We start from the raw sequence: 11239 nt of genomic DNA on the forward strand, positions 1-11239 counted from the left end.
TTTTTTTTTTTTTTTTTTTTTTTTTTTTTTTTTGTGGAACACCCTTGAATTTGGGTGCAACTAGTTATCTGTCACCAGCACAAGCTATATGTAAAAGAAATATCCATAGATCAATGCTTTGAGAAGCTGAAATCAAATACAAAGTCTTTCACAGAGGTCAGGTCTAACACTCAGCTGTCGTCCATGATAAGCTTGCCTGCTGTGGGACCTGAGCAGATGACTTGGCGTCTCTATCTTCATTTCTGTTTATAAAATGAGAGAGGACTGGCAAGCTGGCTCATTGGGTAGTGGTGATTCCCACCCATCAAACCAAGTCAAAGCCAGCAGCCAATAGCTGCTAGCTAGTCTAAAGATGGAAGGTGAGACCTGCCTCTACAGAGTCTGTGACCTTCACAGGTTCACTGTAGTGAGTATGCACACACACATCATCATCATCATCATCATCATCATCTAATTTTTAAGTTATGAATTTTCATTCAGTGACCTCAGTTTCTTCTCAGGTCTGCTGATCATGGGGAAGGCCCACATGGCTTTGATCCCTTGAACCTGCGTGGTGGATGGTGAGAATCAACTCCTACAAGTTGGCCTCTGACTGCCACATGCATTCCTTGATATTCATCTGTAATAAAAAATTATTAATATATCTTGATGTGGGGTTCCTTCCCATCTTAAACAATTTATGTTCCTGGATGAAAGACACACAGCTTTTATATTTTCAGAAATGCCTTAGGCATCACAATAGCTGGGCAGCTGCCTACCCTCCATGCCGTTAGAACCCCAAGTCATCACTTACTGTTATTATGTTTTGGCTTTTCTTAACCCAATTGGACAGCCCTCTGCGCCATGATCTCTTGGCCCTTAGCCCATGGCGGCTCCCTCCCCCTCCCCGTTCATTCTCTTCTGTGGCAACTCGCTTTTTTCTGCTCCTTCCTCCTTGTCTCTAGCCAAGAAACCACAACCCCGCCCACCTGTGTCTCTTCTCCCCAGCTATTGGCTGCTGACATCTTTATTTACAAATCAGATTTAACTGGGGGCCGGGTCTCTCAGGCTACTGCAGACTCCAAATCTTGGAGGCCAGCACTTAGCATTACAATAAACAGTAAAAGACAGAACCTCAACATTCATTCCCCAAACAAATAAACGAACAAACAAACAACAAATATAAAATGGGAGAATTGTGAACATCCGCATCACTTGGGGTTCCTAGGAGACCTTGGTGACATGTTCTGTGCACACTGGTCTGCGTTTAGACGGTTATTAACTATAAAGACATGGACATTGATGGGAGGCCTTGAATCTGGTGATCCTATTTGGTAAGTCTGGCAACAACCGGCCTTAGCCTGGTGTGCAGGTTGGGTACTTCGTTCACTGTTGTGAGAGAACAATTGACAACGCAGCTTAAAGAGGGACAGGCTCTTTCAGACCTCAGGCTGAGAACAGGAGGCTGGTCACGTGTCAGGGAGCAGGGAGAAATGGAGGCTGCTACTCAACTTGCTTTTCCTTTTCATTCAGCCTGGATGACGGGATGGAGCCATCCACGCTCAGGGAGGAGAGGGGCGCAGGGGCTCTGTCCTTCCCAGTTAACTTAATGTAGACATGGCCACCACAGGCTAGTCTCTTAGGCAAGTCAATTTATTCCCCATCACAGGGTCCCTTCCACAGGTGGTCCCTGCTATTCTAGTCGAGTTTCCCATCACAAGGGGCTGTCTGGAGTGCAGACGAGGGCTTGCGTTCTGCGCCACCGTGGGCTGGCCATTTGCGATCATGACGATTCTGTGGTTATTTTTTTTTCCTCAGGAACTGGTAGAGTTTTATCAGCAGAACTCCCTCAAAGATTGCTTCAAGTCGTTGGACACCACCTTGCAGTTTCCTTATAAGGAACCTGAGAGGAGAGCCATCAGCAAGCCACCAGGTAGGAGGATGTGGCAGGCCGGAGGGCTGCACTGTGCCTTCTCTTGCGGGAGGGAGAGCCAGGGCTTCCAGGCCTGCCTGCCTGCCTGCCTGTACCTTTATTTATTTATTTATTTATTTATTTATTTATTTATTTTTATTTTATTTTTTAAACGATTCTTTATTGAATGCTTTTTTATGTGGCATTGTGTGGTGTTGGAGATGTCTCTTTTTATTTGTTAAAGATTTATTTACATGTGTGCTCTATGTGGACATCTGGGTGTGTTCCACACCAGTGTAGTGTCTGCAGTGGCCAGAAAAGGGTGCTATGTCGCTGGAGCTGGAGTTATAGGTGGTTGTGAGCTGTCCAGTGTGGGTACTGGGAACTGAACCCAGGACCTCTGGAAGAGTGGCAAGCATTCCTTATTTTTCGCCTGCCTTCCTTCCTTCCTTCCTTCCTTCCTTCCTTCCTTCCTTCCTTCCTTCCTTCCTTCCTTCGTTATTATTATTATTATTATTATTTTGAGGCAGGGTTTCTCTGTAGTCTTGGCTGTTCTGGAACTTGCTCTATAGATAAGGCTGTCCTTGAACCTAGAAAATCACCTGCATCTGCCTTCTGAGTGTTGTGTGCCACCACGGCCTGACTGCGGGCAGCATTCTTAATTACTGAGCCCTTAGTGTGTGTGTGTGTGTGTGTGTGTGTGTGTGTGTGTGTGTGTGTGATATATATATATATTATATATTATATATTATATATAATATATATATTATATATATATTTAATTTTTTTTTTATAATACAGTCGTTATTCCCCTCCCTGTCTGCCCTCTGTTCCTCATCACCAAGAGGCTTTCCCCTACTCCCACCCCATCAGACCTCCCCACTCCCTGGGGACTCAGGTCTCTCCAGGGTTAGGTGCATCTTCTCTCACTGAGGCAAGACCAGGCAGTCCTGTGATGTATATGTGCCTGGGGCCTCATATCAGCTGGTGTATGCTGCCTGGTTGGTGGTCCAGTGTCTGAGAGATCTTTGGGTCCTGGTTAGTTGAGACTGCTGGTTTTCCTATAGGGTCGTCCTCTTCCTCAGCTTCTTCCAGCCTTTCCCTAATTCAACCATAGGGTTCCCCAACTTCTGTCCATTGGTTGGGTGTAACTATCTGCATCTGACTCAGCTGCTTGTTGGGCCTCTCAGAGGACAGCCATGCTAGGCTCCTGTCTGTAAGCACACCATAGTAGCCTCAGTAATAGTGTCAGGCCTTGGGGCCTCCCCTTGAGCTGGATCCCACTTTGGGCCTGTCACTGGACCTCCTTTCCCTCTGTCTCTTCTCTATTTTTGTCCCTGCAGTTCTTTTAGACAGGAACAGTTCTGCGTGGGAGTGTTTGACTGTGGCATTGTAACCCCATCCATCCACTTGATGTGCAGTCTTTCTGCTGGAGGTGGACTCTAGAAGTTCCGTCTCCCCACTGTCGGGCATTTCATCTAAGGTCCCTCCCTTTGAGTCCTGAGAGTCTCTCACCTCCCAGGTCGCTGGTGCATTCTAGAGGGTCCCTGCCCTACCCCCTACCTCCCGAGGTTGCCTGTTTCCATTCTTTCTGCTGCCCCCCAGGGCTTCAGACCTGTTTTTCCCCCACCAACACCTGATCATGTCCCCCCTTTCCTCTCCCCGTCCCCTCTCACACCTAGGCCCATCACTCCCTCTGTTCCCTGTGGTTGCTTTCTTCTCTCTCCCAAGTGGGACTGAGGCATCCTCACTTGGGCCCTTTAGCTTGTTGAACTTTTAGAGTTTTGTGGACTCTATCTTGTGTATTTTGTACTTTTTTTTTTTTTTTTTTGGCTAATATCCACTTATTAGTGAGTACATACATGCATATCCTTTTGAGTCTGAGTTACTTCACTCAGGATATCTTCTTTCCTTTTTTTGTTGAATATTTTATTTATTTACATTTCAAATGCTATCCCCTGACTTAGGATTTCTATTCCTCCACACACATCATGACCAAGAAGCAAGTTGGGGACAAAAGGTTTATTCAGCTTACACTTCCACATTGCTCTTGATCACCAAAAGAAGTTAGAACTGGAACTCAAGCAGGTCAGAAAGCAGGAGCTGATGCAGAGGCCATGGAGGGATGTTCTTTACTGGCTTGCTTCCCCTGGCTTGCTCAGCCTGCTCTCTTATAGAACCCAAGACTACCAGCCCAGCGATGGCACCACCCACAAGGGGCCCTCCCCCCTTGATCACTAATTGAGAAAATGCTCCACAGCTGGATCTCATGGAGGCATTTCCCCAACTAAAGCTCCTTTCTCTGTGATAACTCAAGCCTGTGTCAAGTTGACACACAAAACCAGCCAGTACAATTGACCCCTTGTCAGCTTGACACACAAACACATCACTATTAAGCCTCAACCCTTACTTTCTTATTCATCCCCAAGATCTAAATAATTTTAAAAGTCCCACAGTCTTTGCAAATTCTTACATACTAAAATTTCATTCCCTTTAAAATATCCAATCTCTTTTAAAATCCGAAGTCTCTTTAAAATTAAAATTCTTTTAACTGTGGGCTCCACTAAAACACTTTCTTCCTTCAAGAGGGAAAAATATGAGGGCACAGTCACAACCAAAAGGAAAATCAGACTCCAACCGTCCAATGTCTGGGATCCAACTCTCGATCTTCTGGGCTCCTCCAAGGGCTTTGCTTTTACAGCCCTGCTCTTTGTAGCACATGCCTTGTCTTCTAGGCTCCAGCTGCCTGTACGCCACTGCTGTTGCTGTTCTTTGTGGTCACCTCACGGTACTGGCATCTCTAAAACACTGCTGTCTTCTGCTGTAACTAAGTTTCACCAATAGCCTCTCATGGTGCCAAGCCTCAACTCCTTTGCATGACTCCCTTCAGTCCTGGGCCATCAATTGCAACTGAGGCTGGACCTTCACCAATAGCCTTCCATGGCCTCTCACAGTGCTGAGCCTCAGCTGCTCTGTGTGACCCCTTCATGCCTTCAAAACCAGAACCACCTGGGTAACTCTTACACATTACCAAGTCCAGCCACAGCACAAGGTAAAACCTTGGCTATCTCTAGAACACAGCCTCAGTGCTCTCAGAAAACACTTCCCAGAAGATTTCACCTCAAAGATGCTGGTCTCTTAATCATCGCTAATTTCTTAGCTCCAGCTAACCAGCATCAATAGTCCGAGTAATGCAAAGTTTTTGCTTTAGTAGTTCTGGTATCTTGTTAATCACAGCTGATTCTTCAGCCCCAGCTAACCAGAACCACAGAATCTTCACAATCAAAATAGCAACGGCCCTGATAAGAGTCTTTAATCTTCCCTCTGAAATTTCACAAGCCAGGCCTTCATCTTCTGCACTGTTCTCAACATTATCTTCCAAGCTCCTACACAACATCTGACAGAGCTCTTAACACCAAATGGATCTTCTAGCCCTGCTGCGACCCCAGACTCTGGCCAGCAGAGGTGGGGAAAAGACGACACGTACACCAAGACAGGGTTCAAACAGCTTCCGCAGCTTCTGCTTTATTCTGGGGGATCGCCCAATTTATCCGTATCCATCCACTGAACTCATCTCTCACCACTCTTCATCATCCAATCAGCATTCATCACGCTCTGTACACGAGCCATGCACCGCAGACAGGGTGCGCGTTGATAGGCCAGTGACTCAATATCATGCTGTATGACGCAATGTGTCAGGCGGGCAGCACATGATCATTCAAGTGTGTATGTTCAGGTTCTTGGTAAACAAGCAGGGATTATGGGGCTTGGCAATGAGCCAGGATGCCATCATACATAGCCCAAAGTTCCAAAGCCCTTTCACAGCCCTCCTCAAAACATGGTCAGGTTGTCACAGAAATACGTCACTTCTGGTCCATCCCCTTTCCCAGTTTCCCCTCTGGAAACCCCCATCCCATCTTCCCTCCCCCTGTTTCTATGAGGGTGCTCCCCACCCACCCACCCACTCACACCTCCCTGTCCTAGCATTTCCCTACACTGGGGCATCGAGCCTTCACAGGACCAAAGTTCTCTCCTCCCATTGATACCCGACAAGGCCATCCTCTGCTACATATGCAGCTGGAGCCATGGGTCCCTCCATGTGCAATCTTTGGTTGGTGGTTTAGTCCCTCAGAGCTCTAGGGTGGGGGAGCGTCTGGGTAGTTAATATTGTTCTTCCTATGGGATTGCAAACCCCTTCAGCTCCTTCAGTCCTTTCTCTAACTCTTCCACCCCATGCTCAGTCCAATGGTTGGCTGTGAGCATCTGCCTCTGTATTTGTCAGGCTCTGGCAGAGCCTCTTAGGAGACAGCTATATCAGGCTCCTGTCAGCAAGCAGTTCTTGGCATCTGCAATAGTGTCTGGGTTTGATGTCTGTATAGGGGATGGATCAACAAAATACGAGAGGAAATGAGACAAAGACTGAAGGGAAGGCCATCCAGAGGATGATATTTTCTGGTTCCATCCATTTGCGTGCAAAACTTGTGAATTTCACATCATGCACCCCAAACACAGTGATCTCCTCACTTCTCTACATCTTTCCTCTGCCTCTGCAACCTTCCCCCAAAGAAAACAAACAAAACAAAACAAAACAAACAAAAACCCTGTGCCCTTGAGAGCAGTGTTTACAGAATACAGAAGAGAATGTTAAATTTCCTGGAATTGGAGTTATAAGTGGTTGACCGTCTCCATGTGGGTGCTGGGATTGAAACCCTGAATCACCTCTCTAGCCTGTAATGACTTTTAAAAATATAGTCTCTCTGTGAATCTGGACCTAAATATGCTGGTTAGGGACTCACAGATGTAGAGAAATTGAGTGTACACAAAACACTATTAAAATTATGGAAGACCTGGTTTTACCAGTGCGATGGTGTGTGTTCATAATTCCATCATAATTCCTGAGGAGGAGGCTGAGGCAGGAGAATGACTAGTTGAACCACACTACATCATGAAACCCTACTTAAAAAATTCAAATTTCCTGAACTTGGGTATTCACCAGGCTGGGAGGTCAGTGTTGGAAGTAGAGCTGTGTCCCTTCAGCTTAGAGGTCACTCAGTACAGTGCATGATCTGGCTTTATGTCTATTGATGTGATAAACTATCATGACAAAAAGCACCCATGGGGGGGGAAGGGTTTATTTTACTTCCCAGTTCCAGGTTCCTGTCCCTTACTGTGTAGCTGGTCACATCCTATGAGCAGTCGTGAGCAGAGAGAAGTGAATGTGTGCTTGCTCACTTACACTCAGCTTTCTTTGTCCACTCTTATTTGGTTTAAGTCTCTGCTCCCCTCCTCCCCCCAGCCCCTGCCTAGGGAATGATGCCACTCATGGTGGGCTGAAAATTCCACATCAATTCACTTCATTAAGGCAATTCATGTAGACATAGCCAGAGACCAACACAGTGTAGACAGTCCCTTACTGACTCTCTTCCTGGATGATTCTAGGTTGGGCCAAGTTGAAAAATGAAGCTAGCTATCACAAAAGTCCAAATAGATGGTACCATCCTGAGAACATGTCCCCCTCTCTACACCGTCTACAGATGATGGCTGGATGCTTATCTCAGATGCTTAGGTATCTCATTTTCTCTTCACAGCTGGAAGCACCAAGTATTTTGGCACTGCCAAAGCCCGCTACGACTTCTGTGCCCGGGACAGGTCGGAACTGTCCCTTAAGGAGGGTGATATCATCAAGATCCTCAATAAGAAGGGACAGCAAGGCTGGTGGCGTGGGGAGATCTACGGCCGGGTGAGGCTGGAGGGATGGCCATCTGGGTGGGGCGTGCAGTGAGTGTCCTGGCTGTGGTGAGATGGATTGTGGCTCCTGTGCAGGTCATGCCTAGTCAGAGAGGTGAAAGGACACTGAGATTGAACATGTTTTCCTCACCTACATCAATCTACTGTGGGCCTCCGATGAGATGGAGATGCTTCTGGTGCAAAGGGAGCGCTGTCTGATGGTTCTCTCTGTGAAGCAATGTTTAGTGAGACTGTGCTGAACTCTAACCAGGCAGTCACACTAGGGAGTGGTCAGGGTGGTGATGGGAAACAGGACTCCCGAGGGAGCTTCTTGCCCACCCTTCCAGAGATGAGGGTAAAATGACTGCCACTGGGCTGGGTTGGTTCTCAGCTGATAAAGTTCTTGCGTTGCAGATTTGAAGACTGAGTTCAAATCCCGCAATCTCCTGATCCATTAGTTCATCCATCCTATAGAACCCACCCATATATCAGTTCATATATGACTCAAATCCCACCCACCCATCCATCTATCCATCCATCCATCCATCCATCCATCCATCCATCCATCCATCCACCCATCCACTCATTGGCTTGTTCAGTAACCTATGTGTACATCTGTCTACTGGCCCACCCTTCCCTTCCATTCCCTCCACTATTTACATAAAAATAAAATAGGGTATGGTGGCATTCATATATCATCTCAGTGCTGCAAAGACTAAGACAGATAGATAACTCAGCCTCACTGAACAGCCAGCCTCATCTAATTGGGGAGTCCCAGGCTGATAAGAGATCCTGTACCCAGCTCCACCCCCCCAAAAACAGACTGTCAGTAAGTGTCTTAGTCAGGGTCACTATTGCTGTGATGAAACACCATGACAAAAGCCAATACAGGAGGAAAGGATTTATTCACTCACAGTTTCATGTAACGGTTCATCATCAAATAAGAGAGGACAGGAACCTGGAGGCAGGAACTGCAGCAGAGGCCATGGAGGGTGCTGCTTACTGACTTGCTCCCCATGGCTTGCTCAGCCTGTTTTATTAAAAAAAAAAAATAGACCCCAGGACTACCAGCCCAGGGATGACACCACCCACCGTAGGCTGGGGCCTCCCCCATCGATCACTAATGAAGAAAATGCCCTACAGTCAGATCTTATGGAGGCATTTTCTCAATTGAGGCTCTGCCTTCCACAGAACTCATGCTTGTGTCAAGTTAACTAGACAGGGCAGTAAGGACACACAGAAGACAAATCCCTCAGTGTAAAAGGTGAGAGAGCGACTGACAGATCCGGGAGATGAAACGGATGGCTTGTGTCTGTGTGGCTCAGTGCTTTGTCACAGGCTGTGGCGCCCAGTAGGTGCTCAGTAACGATGGAATGTGTGAAGAGGCAGACCTGGGGTGAACCACACTGCTCTTAGCCTGCTCTGGTCCTGGCTTCAAGGAAACAGAAGACACTTCAGGCCAGCCTGCTCTGGCTGAGCCCCTACCTTGTACGGTCGATGGGGCCCTTTCAGCAGCTGATGAATCCAAGCATCTAGCGTTCTTCCTTGCTGGGAAGGTTTCTCAGATATTTGTTGAATGAAGATAAGGCCACTGGTTAGAGCTTTTATTCTGTCGGGGGAAACACTTCACAAAGCTCCCATGATTTGGAGAAATGCTTATAAACTTATTAAACATATGTGCTGTCACATTCAGTGAGTGGTGGTGGACATCTAAGGGTTGAAAGACTCATTCAGAGTGTTTAAGAAAGTCACCTGTCTCCCTGCGCGACCATCATTTTTATGTGTCTGTCTCTCCACCTACCCATCTTTCCATCCATGTATTCATCAAACTCTCACCCACCCACCATCCATCTGTTTACTCATATCATCTATCCATTTATCCATCTAACACCACCCATCCACTCATCATTCTTCTATGTATCCACTCATCATTATCCATCCATTCATTTATTTATCCATTCATCCACTCTTACATCCATCCATTCATCCATTTACTCATCCATCCACCCTTCCATTCATCCACCCATTCATCCATCTACCCATCTATCCATTTTTTATCTCTTCATCCACCTACTTATCTATGTACCATCCAACCACCCATCTGCTCAAGTATGTATGTATGTATGTATGTATGTATGTATGTATGTATGTATGTGTGTGTGTATGTATGTATCTGTCTGGCTGTCTATGTATGTATCATCTACCTATGTATCTATCCAGATATCTATGTATCTATTTATGTATTTATCTTCTATCTATGTATCTATCATCTATCTATCATCTGTTTATGTACATATCATCTATGTGTCTATTTACGTGTTTATCCATATATCTATGTGTCTACATCTGTCTGTCTATCTGTCTATCTATCTATTATCTGTTTATGCATGTACATATCTATCTATCATCTATGTATCTATCTATGTATCTATCCATGCATGTATCTATCCATTTATCTCTCTACCTATCTATCTTTCACTCATCCATCTATCCATCTGTCTGCCCAACATCCCAAGAAATATTAATAAAGTGTTCACTGAGCACTGGGGTCTAGTCTATTCTAGGCTCTGGGGAGTTCAGTGAGTGGGAGCCAAAACGTCCTGCCCTTGTCGACCTTGTGTTGTGTTGGGGGAGGGGAGTTGGTTTAGTAATAGTCCTGTAAATAGGCAGAATATGTGACCATTCAGATGATGGTGAGTTGTGCGGAGAGCAATTGAGAGAAAGTGTGTGACGTGTGTGTTGCACATTACGATAAGCAGGGTGACAGGAAGGCTTTACTGACGAGGCGACACACTGGCAGAGACTTTTAGGAGTCGGAGGGCCATCCTCGTGTGTGTACAGAGGAGGAATCAGCCATAAGTGTGCCCGCCCCAAGGCAAGAGGGGTCCAACCCGCTGTGATGAGGCATGAACATGCCAGTGGCTTTTCTGACGGGTTTCTCTCTGCAGATCGGCTGGTTCCCTTCTAACTATGTGGAGGAAGACTATTCCGAATACTGCTGAGCCTGGTGCCCTGCAGGACCCAGAGAGAGGCAGATGAAGGCTGGGCCCAGGATGCCGGCAGGGTTGAGGGCACCGTGAGCTGTCCTCACCGGGCGGAGGATCTGGATGGCGTGCAGATGGCTAGCGGCCAGGTGGCGGTGTTCCCAGGATGAAGCCCAGAGATGCTTAATTTATAACACACTGATTTGCTCCAGCCCTCCAAGAACGGTGGGGCTTGAGGCAACTGATTCTAATAAAGTGAGGAGAGCAGGAACTGGCGTGTTCCAGACTGACTGTAAGGGGAGCCACAGGGCGGGGCGCACTGACAAAAGTTCACTCAGCAATGCCCTCCTTGTGTCAAGGCCTCCTTCCTCTGACTTTTACAGTACAGGTTGAAGGAAAGCTACCTAGCAAAGAGAGTGCTGTCTTTTGAGGGTCCGATTACAGAAATCAAGTCTACACCTCCCCCTCCCTTCTTTTTTGTCTTCAATGCTAAGGAATGACCTCATGACCTCAGCATGATAGGAAGACACACTACAGCTGAGCCCCTCACTGGGAGATTCTAGGCAGGGGATCCGCCTCAACCACTCCCCAACTCTTCACGGGGGTGGGGGTGGAGTGGGGTGGGGGTGGGGGTGGG

The 11239-nt window shown here is 46.9% G+C and overlaps 1 protein-coding gene across 1 annotated transcript in view; it reads left to right on the plus strand.

The window, feature by feature from the left end:
* Vav1 (vav guanine nucleotide exchange factor 1) overlaps positions 1–10947 on the plus strand; it is a 50180-nt gene extending 39233 nt beyond the window's left edge. Inside the window, exons 25-27 of the mRNA XM_021218523.1 lie at positions 1798–1912; positions 7480–7631; positions 10567–10947. Of these exons, the coding sequence (XP_021074182.1) occupies positions 1798–1912; positions 7480–7631; positions 10567–10620 (321 nt within the window). The 3' untranslated portion in view covers positions 10621–10947. The remainder of the gene's footprint in view (positions 1–1797; positions 1913–7479; positions 7632–10566) is intronic.
* Positions 10948–11239: the final 292 nt, after the last annotated feature.

Source organism: Mus pahari, chromosome 18 (assembly GCF_900095145.1).
Source record: "Mus pahari chromosome 18, PAHARI_EIJ_v1.1, whole genome shotgun sequence".
In the NCBI taxonomy this organism is placed as follows: domain Eukaryota; kingdom Metazoa; phylum Chordata; class Mammalia; order Rodentia; family Muridae; genus Mus; species Mus pahari.